General features: G+C 40.6%; 1 protein-coding gene across 1 annotated transcript in view; it reads left to right on the forward strand.

Annotated features, from left to right (window-relative positions):
• Positions 1 to 14,012, forward strand: part of LOC111747840 (titin-like) — a 52,604-nt gene that overhangs the window by 21,187 nt on the left and 17,405 nt on the right. The window contains exons 8-10 of the mRNA XM_064270364.1: positions 3,764 to 3,835; positions 7,005 to 7,076; positions 7,846 to 7,926. Of these exons, the coding sequence (XP_064126434.1) occupies positions 3,764 to 3,835; positions 7,005 to 7,076; positions 7,846 to 7,926 (225 nt within the window). The remainder of the gene's footprint in view (positions 1 to 3,763; positions 3,836 to 7,004; positions 7,077 to 7,845; positions 7,927 to 14,012) is intronic.

The following is a 14,012-nucleotide window of genomic DNA, read 5'->3' on the forward strand; positions in this document are numbered from 1 at the left end:
TCGGTTTTCTGAGACAATTTACACAGTGGCCCTGCCCTCTAGACTCTAGGTGTTGGCCACACTCTCCAGATTCTGAGTGGAGGCCCCTTGTGCCTGGGCTTCAGTTCTGCCTTCCAGGCCCACTGGGAGAGCAAACCTGATCCCTGGGCTTTAGGAGAAGGGTTCTCCTAGTCCATCTGAGTGGCAACTCTACCCTTAGAAACACCAGAGGCCATAGCTCCGCCTTTGAAACCCCTGAGGTCATGGCCATACCTTTTGAGTTGAGTCAGCTCAGCTTACTGTGTTGTCTCTTCAGTTTCTGCTTCCTGGTTTCTTAGCCCCTTGGCTCCTCCAGCCTCATTCCCACATCTGCCCTGCTGGAGCAAGTGTCCCAAAGCTCTGTAGCTCCACAGATAAGTGCCCGGAGGCACCCCACTCAGCCAGGAAGCATCCTGCGCACAGGCACTCAGCTCTCTTGCTCCACGGGTCGGCTCCAGTGCTGTCTGGCACTGGTCTACTCATTCTGCTGCTGCTGGTTCTCTGTCACTGTCGCAACTCCATCCTTTCACAGTTTCAAAACCGCTTCCACATTTTGCGTATCTGTTAGAGCAGCACCCACTCTGTCGGTACCAAATTCTGTCTTGGTCATCTAGTGCTGCCCTGAGAGAAATACCACAAGTGGATGGCTTTAACAAAGAGAAATTCATTTTTTCACATTCCAGTAGGTTACAAGTCCAAATTCCGGGCGTCAGCTCCAGGGGAAGGCTTTCTCTACCTGTCGGCTCTGGACGAAGGTCCTTGTCCTCAATCTTCCCAAGGAGCTTCTCAGGCTCAGGGACCCTGTGTCCAAAGGACGCGCTCTGCTCCTGGTTCTGCTTTCTTGGTGGTATGAAGTCTCCAGCTCTCTGCTTGCTTCCCTTTCCTTTTATCTCTTGAGAGATAAAAGGTGGTGCAAGCCACATCCCAGGGAAACTCCCTTTACCTTAGATCAGGGAGGTCACCTGGGTAAAGATGGTGTTACAATCCCACTCTAATCCTTTTAACATAAAATTACAATCACACGATGGAGGACAACCACAGAATACTGGGAATCATGGCCTAACCATGTTGATACACACATTTTTTGTGGGGGGGAAATAATTTAATCCATGACAGTTTCCAAAGATAAATCCAGTGGAATTCTTAATCTTTGTTTCCTTGTAGGTTGGATGTTTTTTTCCCTCTGGCTTCATTCAAGGTTTTATCTTTATCTGCAGTTTGAATATGATATGCCTAGGTGTAAATCTTTTGATATTTATCCTCCTTGGTGTTCTCTGAGCTTCCTGGGTCTGTGGTTTGGTGTCTGTCAGTAATTTCGGAAAATTCTCTGCCATTCTTACTTCAAATATTTCTTCCATTTATTTCTCTCTTTCCTCTCCTTCTAGTATTCCCATTAGCATATGCTATACCTTTTGTAATTGCCCTGTAATTCTTGAATATTCTGTTCTGTTTTTGTTTTGTTTTTTTTCAGTCTATTTTTTCTCTTTGCTTTTCAGTTTGGGAAATTTCTCTCGGTATATCTTCAAGGTCACTGATTCTTTCCTTGGCTGTGTCCAGTCTACCGAGGAGCTTCATCAAAGGCATTCTTCATTTCTGTAACCGTTTTTTTTTTTTTAATTTCTAGCATTTTTTTTTATTTTGTCTGCTTACATTACTCATCTTGCATGTCATCCACTTTTTCCACTTGAACCGTTAGCATATTAATCATAGTTATTTCAATTTTCAGGTTGATAATCCCAAATATCAGCTATATCTGAATGTGGCCCTGATGCTTGTACTGCTTCTTCCGACTGTGTTTTTTGCTTTTTAGCATGCCTTGCTATTTTTGCTGAAAGGTAGATATATCAGGTAAAAGGAATGGAGACTCTTTTTGCTGCAATTCCCTGTAAAACCCTGTTGATGTTGATGTGGTGGTAAGGTGTGAGGGAAGAGGAAGCATTCTCTAATTCTATGATTAGGTCTCAGTCTTTTAGTGAGCCAGTGCCCCTGGGTTGTGACCTTCACAAGCGCTTCTCAGCTTTTTTTTTTTCCTTCCCCCTTTAGATGAACCAAAAGGGCTAGAGGGGGCTACAGTTGGGTATTTTCCTTCCCCCATTTCAAAGGCTAGAAGGCAACCGGAGTTGGTAATCCCTTTCTCCCACATGGAAAAGGCTAGAGGGAGTTGGAGTTGAGTATTTCCCTTCCTCTACTTTGATTAACCAGAATCAGTTGTCATGAAGTCACTTCTGACTCACGGTGATCCCATGTGTGTTGGAGTAGAGCTATGCTCCGTTAGTTGTTTTTCAGTGGCTGATTCTATGTTTTGAAGTAGATCACCATGCCTTTCTTTTATGATGCCTCTGGGTGGACTAGGACCTCCAACATTTTAGTTAGCATTAAGCTTTTACACCCCCCACGGACCCCCCACTTTGGTTAGGCTCTGAGGGAACCCACAGTGGTTACGCTGTGGTAAAGTAATAGCCCTTGAGGGCAGGCTGTTGCTAGGAGGACAGGGCCCTATTTCATCATGGCAGCTTTTTGCCTCCTCTTTCGGGAATCATGAGGGGATTTTTCTGAGATTCACAGTGAGGACCTGGTAGGGATCCTGGAATTAAAACTCCCGAAAATGTGCCCCCCCTCCCCCTAAGGCTGGGCCTCCAGGAGTTTATCTTTCAAGCTAGTCCACACTACCCACCCAATCCAGTGCCCACTAAAAAAACTAGTGCCCACTAGTCTCCAGCAATTAGTCAATTACTCTTTAAGTATTTCTACCCGATGCTGGATTCAGCAGAAACTAGGACCCAGAATTGGGTAGAAAGTGATTCTCTCTATCAGCCTTTCTCTCCAGTTCTCTCTGCTGATCTAAGAAACTTATAAGTGCTCAGCAGTCACATGTGGCTAATGGCTCCCTTACTGGACATACAGCAGTAAGGCATTAAAATGAACCGAGCTCAGCTACATGCAACAACATAATGAATTTTACAAACATAGTGTTGAGTGAAAGAAACAAAATAGAAATATGTGTAATATGATTCCATTTAAAATTAAACCCTGTTGTTTGTGGTTGACATGTAATAGGTAAAACTATATTTAAAAAGCAAGGAAATTATTATCATAAAAGTCAGGATAGTGGTTACCTGTAGGGGTCAGAGAGATTGTTGCGATTGGAAAGGGACACACTGGGGGCTTATGGGATGCTGACGGTGTTCTTTCCTGACAAGAATGGTGTTACATGGTATTTGCTTTATAATCATTAAACTGAACATTTATGTTTTATGTACTTTATGCACATTTCAGTTCTCAAAAAAATGAATGGGGAAAGAGTCAAATGGCTTCACTTGCAGCCCTGACATAGCTCCATTTGGGACTTTCACAATGAGGTTTGGGAAGAGAGCAGGGGAAATGGCAGTTCTGCCAATCTTGGTGCCACCCAGAGGTGAATTCTAACATGGACTTTGTGATCTGAGGAGTAAGCGTTAAATATATGACTTGGTGTGAAGAGTGAATAGGGGCGTGTAGACTGGGCTTAGAGGAGGGAGAAACAGGGAGATGGACACAAAGGAGGACAGGAGAAGAAAGGTTTGAATGAAAACAAAAGAAATCACCCTCCCTAAATTAAATACAAATTAGAGTATTTAGGTGGACCATTACCTGGTTCTTCCCACATAGAATAGTCCTAGGTAGCAAAAAAAAAAAAAAAAAAAAAAGTAGCAAATAGTTGTAGCTAATTTGCATTAGATCCACAAATAACCTTTTTATTTTCCAGAATTCTCAGTGAAAACTCTTTGACCGAATTACGTAAGGATTCGTTTGAAGGCCTGCTATCCCTCCAGTATTTGTAAGTTAGTTAATCATATTTATTTCTGAGTTTTTAGTTATATGTAAAATGAATAAGGGGCTTGGATAAGATAATCTTTACATTTTTCTTCCAGCAATATAATTCTGCAATTCTGTATGTCTGTAGGGACCCAGCCCATCTCTAGCATTAAATATCTCCTGTCCATTTCCAATTTTAATTATAGAGACAAAAGACAGACTAAAAAAAAAATCTTTAGTTATAGAAGAAAATTGGCAATAAGGTCTGAGTAATTACAGACACCCATATGAACTTTGTTTTATAAGTGTCCATATACTATCTGTTTATATTTAGTCTATAGCCTGTGGTCTGTTTTATAGAGCCTATAAGCTAAGAATGATTTTTGTATTTTTAAAGGATTTTGAAGAAAAAAAAAAATTATGAGACAGAGGTTATCTGTGGCCAGCAAAGCCTGAAATGTTTACTCTCTGGCCTTACAGAAAATGTTTGAAAAAGTTGGTTTAATAGAACAAGAGGAATTAAGATTAACCTCTGTTTGTTGCCCAAACGACAAGAAAATAGAGGATGCCTGCATTAATTTGAAGGCCATTAACCCAAAATATTTTGATAATTGAATTAAGTTAGCATTTAAATATTAAATATGTAACTTAACTAAACAGTTGAATTATGTAAACAATACTAAAAGAACATATTTAGCTACCAAGGACTGGTGTTAAGGATTTCAGGGCAGAAATTGTTTTGCCATATGACAAATAAATGTTTCAAATGATGGTTAAGTAGTATATTTAGAAATGTTTACACTAAGTAAACATATCAGAAATGCCCCTAACCCTTTACTAAGTACAAAATAAAAATCTCTCCAGCCCTTTTGCCAAGGAGGGAATACTTGCATGGCATTTATATCTGTTTAGAGATAAGGAGATACTATGTCCTTTGCCATAAAAGCTTGATTTTTATCCTTTGTCCATGAAGCCTGGAGTTGTATGCATCATGAACTCTTATTAAGCTATTTTGATGATGCTCTTTAGCAAATGGATTCTTCTTACAAGTTTAGAAGGCTTAAGAGAATCGGGGATAAAAAGCCCGACATGATACTAAAAGTAGTCCCTTAAATTATCAAACCTTTAGGCCTTAGTGGGACAACCAGTTTTGCATTGATCTTCTTGGGCACCTCTGGCATCTGGGCTCCCAAACCTTATAAACACAATCTGGAGAAAAACAAATGAGATAACTGCTCTATGGAGCAGGCCCTTCCTTACTTCTACTTTGAAATGCTTTGTAAGCTAGTTACTTCCTGTTAGTGTATGTATTCTCATCCATTAAAAAAATGTGAATCAGTATAAAAGTTAAAAACATTATGTCAAGTACTGTGCCTAGGGTTGGTGGTACAAAGATGTGTAAGACAGCATTCCTAACCTTCTAGAAACTCTTGATGTGGCAGGGGAAGCAAAGGCATAAACTTGAACCATACCACAATAGGCTCTAAGTGGAGGGCTGAGTACTGCAGAGGCACAGAAGAGCCATGAAGTAATAAAAGTAAACTTCTGCGTAAATAGTCATTTTCCTTTCTCACTCCTTAGCTATTCATTCCTTTAATAAATAATTGAGTTTGCTTTATGTCCATCTATCAGTTTTAAACATTGTAGGCAATGCAGATAAGCAAGACCTAGTCCATGCTTTCAAGGAGGAAATGATATACAAAGATAACTATATTTAAAAAAAGCAATAGATGTGGGCACTGAGAGGTATAAATTGTTTCTGGAGCACAGAGGAGGGAGCGAAGATTTCCAATTGGACCAGGGAAGATGTTTCTAGAGAAATGCCATTTGAGCAGGGCCTTGAAGGGCCATTGAGTATCACCTAATAGACATGTTGGGAAGATTCTAAGATTGCAAAAGGAGGGTGGGGAAAAGGCAAAACATAGGAAGTAGAATGTGGGTTTGAAGAATGTCATGAGTACCTTTGGGTGAAAATAGGGAGAGTAGGGGATTGGAGCCAGATCTTCTAGGCTTTGAATGCCAAACTAAGGAGTCATCATGGAGCACCATATTATCACAGCAATGCTCTAGGATAAGTTGTTCTCAAACTTTAGTCTGCATCAGAATCGGGGCTTGTTAATGCACAGATTCTGGGCTTTACCCCCATAATGACGGATTCAGTGGTCTAGAGGAGGGCCAAGAATTTGCTTCTTCAGTAAGTTCGCAGGCAATGCTGGTCTTCGAAAACCACTGCTGGAGGATTAATCTGTGTGCAGGATGGATTAGAAAGGGAGAGACTAGAGTTGAGACACCAGTCAGAAGATAGTTATGCCCATCCAGTAGAAAGAGAGGGACTAATGTGGGCTAAATGGAAATAAGAAGGTTAACTATAGTCAAGAATGGGAGTTTTCAAATGAAAATCCACTTCTATGTTGTTTTTTTTTTTTTTTCTGAGTCACCACTGTACAATTGCAGCAATTGCACTCGTGGAAGATTTAAAAAAAAAAAAAACTGGTTGCCATGGAGTTGATCCCGACTCATAGCAACCCTTCCAGAGAGAGTAGAAGTGCCCCATAGGGTTTCCAAGGAGCAGCTGGTGGATTCAAACTGCTGGTCTTTTGGTTAGCAACCATAGCTTGCTGTAGCTCTTAACCACTGCGCCACCAGGGCTCCCATGGAACATGACGGCAATAGGAAACCAAACATAGATTTTTATTAATATGATAAAAGTATTATTCTAAATTAATTCAAAGTTCTGTATTTATTAGAGGAGTAAAGTAACTCCCTTTCAAATCATGTCAAATTACGTTATTTCTTCTGGTATTGAGCTGCCTAGAAAAAGAGAACTAAGCCAGGAAGGTGTAAATGTGAGAATATCCCTTTTAATATTATCATTTATAATTATACCAAGGAATAAAACTGTAAGTTCACTGAGTCTAATCAATTGTCCTACTCTCAGGAAAGAGTATCTCTAAAATCTATCGAGATCCATGGTTGTATGTTTTGTTTATGAAGGTGAGACTCTTAGGAGAGGTGAGGGCACAGTTAGGGGCCTTGAAGGTTTAAATAAGCCTTGCTAAGTTTTTTTTTTTTTTAAGGTTTAGAGTTTAGATAAAACCTTGTTCAATATTATTCTGAAGTCTGCAATTTATTCCTACTAATTTAATATCGAATAGCTAATTGAGGCAATATTTTTCTTTTACTTTTCCTAGAGATTTATCCTGCAATAAAATACAGTCTATTGAAAGACGTACATTTGAACCACTACCTTTTTTACAGTTTATGTAAGTTATAAAAAAGACTTAATTCTATTTAGAATCTTTATAAAACCTAATTGTAAATCTTTTTGCTGTTCATTTTGAAATCTTAAACTTGTATTAGTGGAAAGCTACTAAAGTTATGTAGCAAATCCTTCTCTACTCTGTCAAAGATTAGCGTGAGAATTATTACACAGGTAAGAGTGACTCATTCTAGAGCCCTGGTTCCCAACTGGGGCAGTTTTGCACCGAGGGGACATTTGACAATGTCTAGAGACATTTTTGGTTATGACAAGTGTGAGTGTGCTACTGGCACGCTAGTGGGAAGATGCCAGGAATGCTGCTAAACATCCTACAACACACAGGACAGCCCTCACAACAAAAAGTTTGTTGTTGTTATTTGTGAATTCCCGTTGAGATGGCCGTGATTCATGGCGACCCCATGTACAACAGAACAAAGTGTTGCCTGACGCCATGTTATCTTCATAATGATTGCAAGAAAAATTTACCTAGCCCAAAATGTCAATGGTGCTAAGGTTGAGAAACCCTGTTCCAGAGAAGTAAAGATCACTTAATCTAGGTATTTATTATTTACTGTTCTGCACCTAATATGTGTAAACAGGAAAGTATAAATCATAAGCAAATATCTTCCATAATGAGATTTCCTTAGTGTCTGGAGGGAGTATTGAAGTTACTTTTCACCATATATAAATTAGAATCATTGCCAAAGGAAGGGTGTTCTGAAAGAATATCTTTATTTATGTATTTATTTTCTCTTGCTTGTGTCTGTTTGTAGAAACCTTGGCTGCAACTTAATCACAGAACTTGGCTTTGGAACGTTTCAGGCCTGGCATGGAATGCAGTTTTTACACACGTTGTAAGTGAGATAGAAGATGGACACATGGGAAGAGATTATGTGTGAAAACATGTTACAGTATCAGTGAGCTGGGTGTATGAGCAAGTAGAAATTCTGAAACACGTATGTCTTAAGATCAATTTTTTCAAATGAGGAAACTAAGGTACAGAGAGGCCAAGAGACTTGTCTAACTCATATGTGGCACGTTCTGCTTGCCCTAGTACTGACCTTTGCATGGTCATTAAAAGTCGCCGAGCAAGTAACACACAAATGAGCATTGTCGTGGGAATCCCAGTGATGCTGCTCGGATGTGGGGTTGGTCCTAGGAATTCTACCTTTGAATTTCACTCTGATTCCAGCTCACATGTAAAGTTCCTCACTGCTTAAATGTATGCAATGTACAGCCACAGAGCACAAGGCTTAGCACAGAGTTCTCCAGAGAGCAAAGCGTTAGGGTGCTTTCCCAGCCATCAGCTTCTTTTAGATTGTAAAGTGAAAGATATCCCCGGAAACATGCCAGAGTGCACTTCTCTCCCTAGCCACCCAGAACATTATTTTTCAAAAAGTATATATCCTTTTCAAAAAGTTAGGAATTATCTGTGCATAGGAGGAACCTTTGAGGCATGAAGAAAAATGGTGTTTCTTAAGCTATAGTGTGGAAAATGTTAATAACGAAAATACATTGCTCTAGCCTAATTGCAGATGCCTTCTTTCCTGACTACTCTTCAGACAAGAAGTGTGGGTTTTATTCTTTTTCAGCTAGAAAATTTTGTGATTTCTCTTTGACACAAGCAAATTGTAGTGGGTATGTTCACTGGCCTAAAGGGAATTTTGGACGAAAGATGGAGGTTCTTCTCTAAATATGACTTTGGAAAAGACTGATGGTTCAGCAATCCATTTCACACAGTTCATTTCGGGTGTGTCTGGAGCCAGATTGACAGGCCCTGCAGATGCCAATCTGTAGCCACCTTCCCCCACCGTTAATTTGCTGATGCTGAACTTGGGAGAAGAAAACTTGAGGGTCCCTTTTTCTTTTGTCAGCACCAGAGACTCTTATGAAGAGTTCATGATAAAAGACCAGAGAACTGGATCGTTAGGTCCCACACCAAGAAACTTTGGTAAAAATTCAGTTTTCACTATAATTATGTTGGCAACATAGGGGGAAAAGTGGGTATCACACTTTAATTAATGAAACCAATGAAAAACGTTCACTGACCACTGTGTGTCAGACCCTGTACTAAGTGCTGGCTGTACAAAGAGGAATAGGACAGGACTTTCATCCCAAGAAACTTTCAGAATGGAAGAAGGAAGTGGAGGTTGATGAGAAAGCATAGAAGAGCCACGCTAGGATCCCTGCGCAGGGTAACAAGGTAGGGGGATGACAAAGGAGGGGAAACGGAACCCCTAAAACCAAACTCATTGCCGTCAAGTCGATTCCAACTCACGGCATGTAGGACAGAGTAGAACTGCCCCACAGAGTTTCCAAGGCTGTCGTCTTTATAGAAGCAGACCACCACATCCTCCTTCAGTGGAGTGGCTGGTGGGCTCGCAGTGCCGATCTTTCGGTTAGCGGCCAAATGCTCAACCGCTGTGCCGACACAGGGCTCCAGAGGAAGGATAGGGGATTTGAAAAAATTCATAGAAAAAGTGGATGGAGGAGAGACCAGCTTTCTTATCTCAAATTTCTGTGTTCATCTTAAAGAACAGAGAAGGGCATTTGCTAAATAGTAATGAAAGAATTAGAGCTAGCTAGTATTGGAAATAAGTGAATAAACATGTGATTCCAACAGAGGTATACCCCTAAAAAGGAGCCCTGGTGGCACAGGAGTTGAGTGCTCAGCTGGTAACTGAAAGCTTGGCCGTTCGAACCCACCGGCCACTCCAAGGGAGAAAGATGTAGCAGCCTGCTTCCATGCAGACTACAGCCCTGGAAACCCCACGGGGCAGTTGTGCTCTGTCCTGTACGGTCGCTGTGAGTTGGAATCAACTCGACAGCAACAGGTGTGCTCCTAAAACTAATTCACAGGTACGTTGAAAAGATTGGCACAATTGCCACAATACGGGTTGGAACCTGGGCTCCTTTATTGTTTTGGGTCAAATTTTTCTAACAGGTAATTTACCACAGGTGAAAAATAAGCTTTATTGCATCTCTTTCCAAAGGCAAATTGCCAAGAAAAGATGCCACCTCTAAAAAGCTAAGTAATTTTATGACCTGAATGGCATAGCACTGGAGTGTTTACAAGTTGAAACAGTATTTTTCCTGCATTAAAAAAGTTTTTTAAAAAGGTCCCAGCTGAGGTGGATTTATCATGAGTAGAACAAAGCTTAAGCCTCAGGGCCTCTTACTTGCATAGCCCCCTTTCAAGGTCCTGGGAGGGGCCCTAGCAATTTTTGTACTTATAATTTTGCACTTTTTTATTAGAGAGAATTTCCCAAATTAGATAAGCTTCAGGCTGAACAAAACCTAGGTTCCAGCTGATTATAACCCAGTAAGTCTCTTGAAAAAGAGCCCTGGTAGCTCAGCAGTTAAATGCTTAGATGCTAACGGAAAGGACAGAAGTTCAAACGCACTAGCACTCTGCGGGAGAAAGATGTGGCGGTCTGCTTCTGTGAAGGTGACAGCCTTGGAAACCCTATGGGGCAGTTCTACTCTGTCCTGTAGGGTCACTGCGAGTCGGAATCAACTGGACGGCAACGGTAGCAGCAGCAGCCGCAGATCTCCTGAATGAAGCCTCTGTGTTGTTACAAACACCAACTAAAGAACTTAGAAGTGTAAAGAGTCAGTCTTTTCTGAATCTTAAATCCACCTCAAAGACATGCCAAGACCTTATTAGTAAAGCAGTGCTCTTTGAATAGTAGTAGTAATGTTTCTCTTTTAGATGAAATCAGGAATGAAAGATATTGTGGAAAACAAGCAGGGGTTGATAATCCTAAATGTTAAGTCTACCTTTTATTTCTGACTTTAAAATGCTTCTCTTTTATTCACCTACACAGGTCCAGACTGGTGGCTAATTAAAAAAAAAAAAAAAAAAATTCTTTTAGTCAAGTTTATTGGTTCTAACAATACAAGCTCCATGATTTTAAAAACGGATGGAGTCTACAACACAGAGAGGCTATACCTTATTCAGATGGAGCACGTTCACATGCTGGTTTGTCTGTGGCACACCAAGGTTGTGCCAAACATAAGCACCAAGAGAGAATAAGATGGAAATTCAAGCCTTATCCCTATTGAATTATCTGCCCCACTATTGGCAATTATCAGTGAGGTAGCTGAGGCCACACTCTGAAGGCCAGTTGAGCTTCATCACAGAGATGCCCTACTGCTCCCCCAGTCAACTAGCATTGGTTCCCTTTAGATAAAGTTAGACACACAAAAGACAACACACTTCAGGATGTTGTCATCACTTTTGGGGATGTACTGGAATCCTGGCAGCTGCTTCTTAGAAAGGCATGAACATTAAAGATGAAAAGAAACAACTTGGGTCTGTTCTTCGGAGTAACTTAGGGTAGCTGTTTAATTTGTAATGGTTCAAAAGTGTTGAGACCATCACACCCAGCAACTATTATGCTTGTCTTCTCCCAACTTCATCTTATTCTTCCCACCCAAGCTATCTTCTTTTCTCTCTGAAGCTTAGTAATTCTTCCTCTGCCCCATGACATTTCTTTAAAATCTATATTTGTTAGGTATTTCGTATTATGTTCCATGCACTACACTAAGTAGTTTTACTTATTATACCAAGTAAGATAGCATCCATAACGCTCTTACCATGGTGCTTGGCCCACAGTAAATGCTCAGTGCATGTTAGCTCGTGATGTACCTCATTTTCGTTTTTCTCAGTGACTCTTGTGATATATAACTCTTGTGATATAGATATTATTATCCCCATTTTGCAGATGAGGAAATTGAAACTCAGAGATGTTGGGTAGCTTGCCTGGGTATACACTGTTAGTAAGTGGCAGAACCGCTTAAGAGATTTGCAGTAATTCTCTGTGCAGCTCTAATGCGAGTGTATGACAGCAGTTTGGCTTTTTGGCATTGTGTCTTGAAGTTGGTTTCTAACTTAGGTACGACTGTTCGAGCAGAGAACTTCATTTTCCTATGAAAACCCCATGGAGCTCCTCGCCATGCCATCCCGGGGTAGTCCTAGGATTTCTGCTCACTGGCCAGTGCAGATAGGACACCATTACCTCTGAGCACCTACTCTGTGCCCACCCCATGCTAGGTGCTTTACACATGTGCTTTCATTTAATCTTGAAACTACCTTGTGTGATAAATGGTGCTACATAAGGCTCAGAGGAGTGAATTACTCAAGTCCCTTCACCAGATGGAGCAGGGTCAGAATTCAGCCCAGCTCTGCCTGATTCCAGGGCCCTTGCTCCTTCCACTGTCCCTCTCTGCTTCTTTGTAGACCCAGTCAGAGAATCTTCTTCCAGGCTCTTCTCTGAACTTCGATTCAAAGATAGGCTAACCATTTCAGGTTCTTTAGGTTTTACCCCTGAGAAAGTTTCTGTGATGTAGTCGGAGGTCTCGTAGTAAGGAGCTTCCTGTGGGCAGTCATGTTCTCATGGCTCATGGATCTATGTAGATGAGTAAAGGAAAGGGGCCACTCCATCCCCAAATACTTTCATACGTATCAGAACAGAGTCCAGGTCACTGCTTATTTCTTTGATTACCTTCCTCCAAGGAACCACTTTTCCTCTGCCTGCCTTGAAATTCTAGAATAGATAGTTTGGGAGTTTTTCCTATTTTAAATTTATTTTCACTGCCTGCTTTGGACATTTTTTCAGCTAAAGCTGTTAGGATTTCAGGACACTCAGGACAGTGATGACAGACTTCAGTCCCCAATTCTTCTCTGTCTCTTCAGTTAATAGAGAGGAAACATAGCCCATCTGTCTGGACCTGTGTAGAAGAATTGGGAGAAAAAAATATAAGAGGCAAGAAATGTTCCCTTATGTTGTCAGCCACCTTTCATCTGTCTCATTGTCCTATAGCAAAAGGCTTATGCAGAATATTTCTGTTTTCTACCAGAGACACAAGGGAACGATTAGTCCAAATGACTAATGGACCACAAGTACTTCAGCCTCCACCAGACGGAGTCCAGCACAACTACATGGTGCCTGGCTACCACTAGCAACTGCTCTGACAGGGATCTCAATAGAGGGTTCCAGACAGGGCTGGAGGAAAATGTGGAAAAAAATTCTAACTCACAAAAAACAAAAAACCCAGACTTACTGGTCTGATATAGACTGAGAAAATCCCGAGAATATGGCCCCTGGACACACTTTTAGCTCAGTAATGAAGTCAGTCCTGAGGTTTACCCTTCAGCCAAAGAGTAGACAGGCCCATAAAGCAAAATGAGACTAAATGGGCACACTAGCCCAGGGCAAGGACAGAAGACAGGAGGGGACAAGAAAGCTGATAATAGAGAATCCAGGGTTGAGAAGGGGAGAGTGTTGATATGTCAGGGGATTGGTAACCAATATCACAAAACAATAAGTGTACTAATTCTTTAATAAGAAGCTAGTTTGTTCTGTTCGATAAAAATAAATGAATATTAAAAATTAATTAAAAAAATCTTTTCAGGCACACATATATATATGTAATGTTTGATAATTATTAAATATTAAAAGTAAATTTTATTGAAAATGTATCTTCTAAAAAGTATATTTGTATTTTCTCCTTCTAATAAGATACATTTAAAAAATAATTTAGAACAATATTTCTTAAACTTTGAATTTGGGACAGACTCTGAGCTAATAAAAAGTATTGCCACATCTTTCTCCCATAAAGATAAGCCCATGAATGTCAAATAGGCAATAGACTAGGAGTCAGGAGTTCTGGTCTCGAAACTCATTAACTAGCTAGCTGTGGGACCCTAAACCTATCCTACAACCCCACTGCACCTTAGTTCATCTGAAAAGTGAAGGGATTGAACCAGAAATGGAAATGATCTCAAATGCATTGTCTACTGTAATTCTGTAAAACCATTAGCATCATTTAGTTTGTCCAAAAGAGTTGCAGAGTCCCCCAGACTCGAGCTGGTAAGTCATTTCTCTCAACCACGCACAAGCTTGGTGTAGAAAAGAATGCTGGAAAGGCAGGGGAA

This window comes from Loxodonta africana, chromosome 18 (genome assembly GCF_030014295.1).
Source record: "Loxodonta africana isolate mLoxAfr1 chromosome 18, mLoxAfr1.hap2, whole genome shotgun sequence".
Taxonomy (NCBI): domain Eukaryota; kingdom Metazoa; phylum Chordata; class Mammalia; order Proboscidea; family Elephantidae; genus Loxodonta; species Loxodonta africana.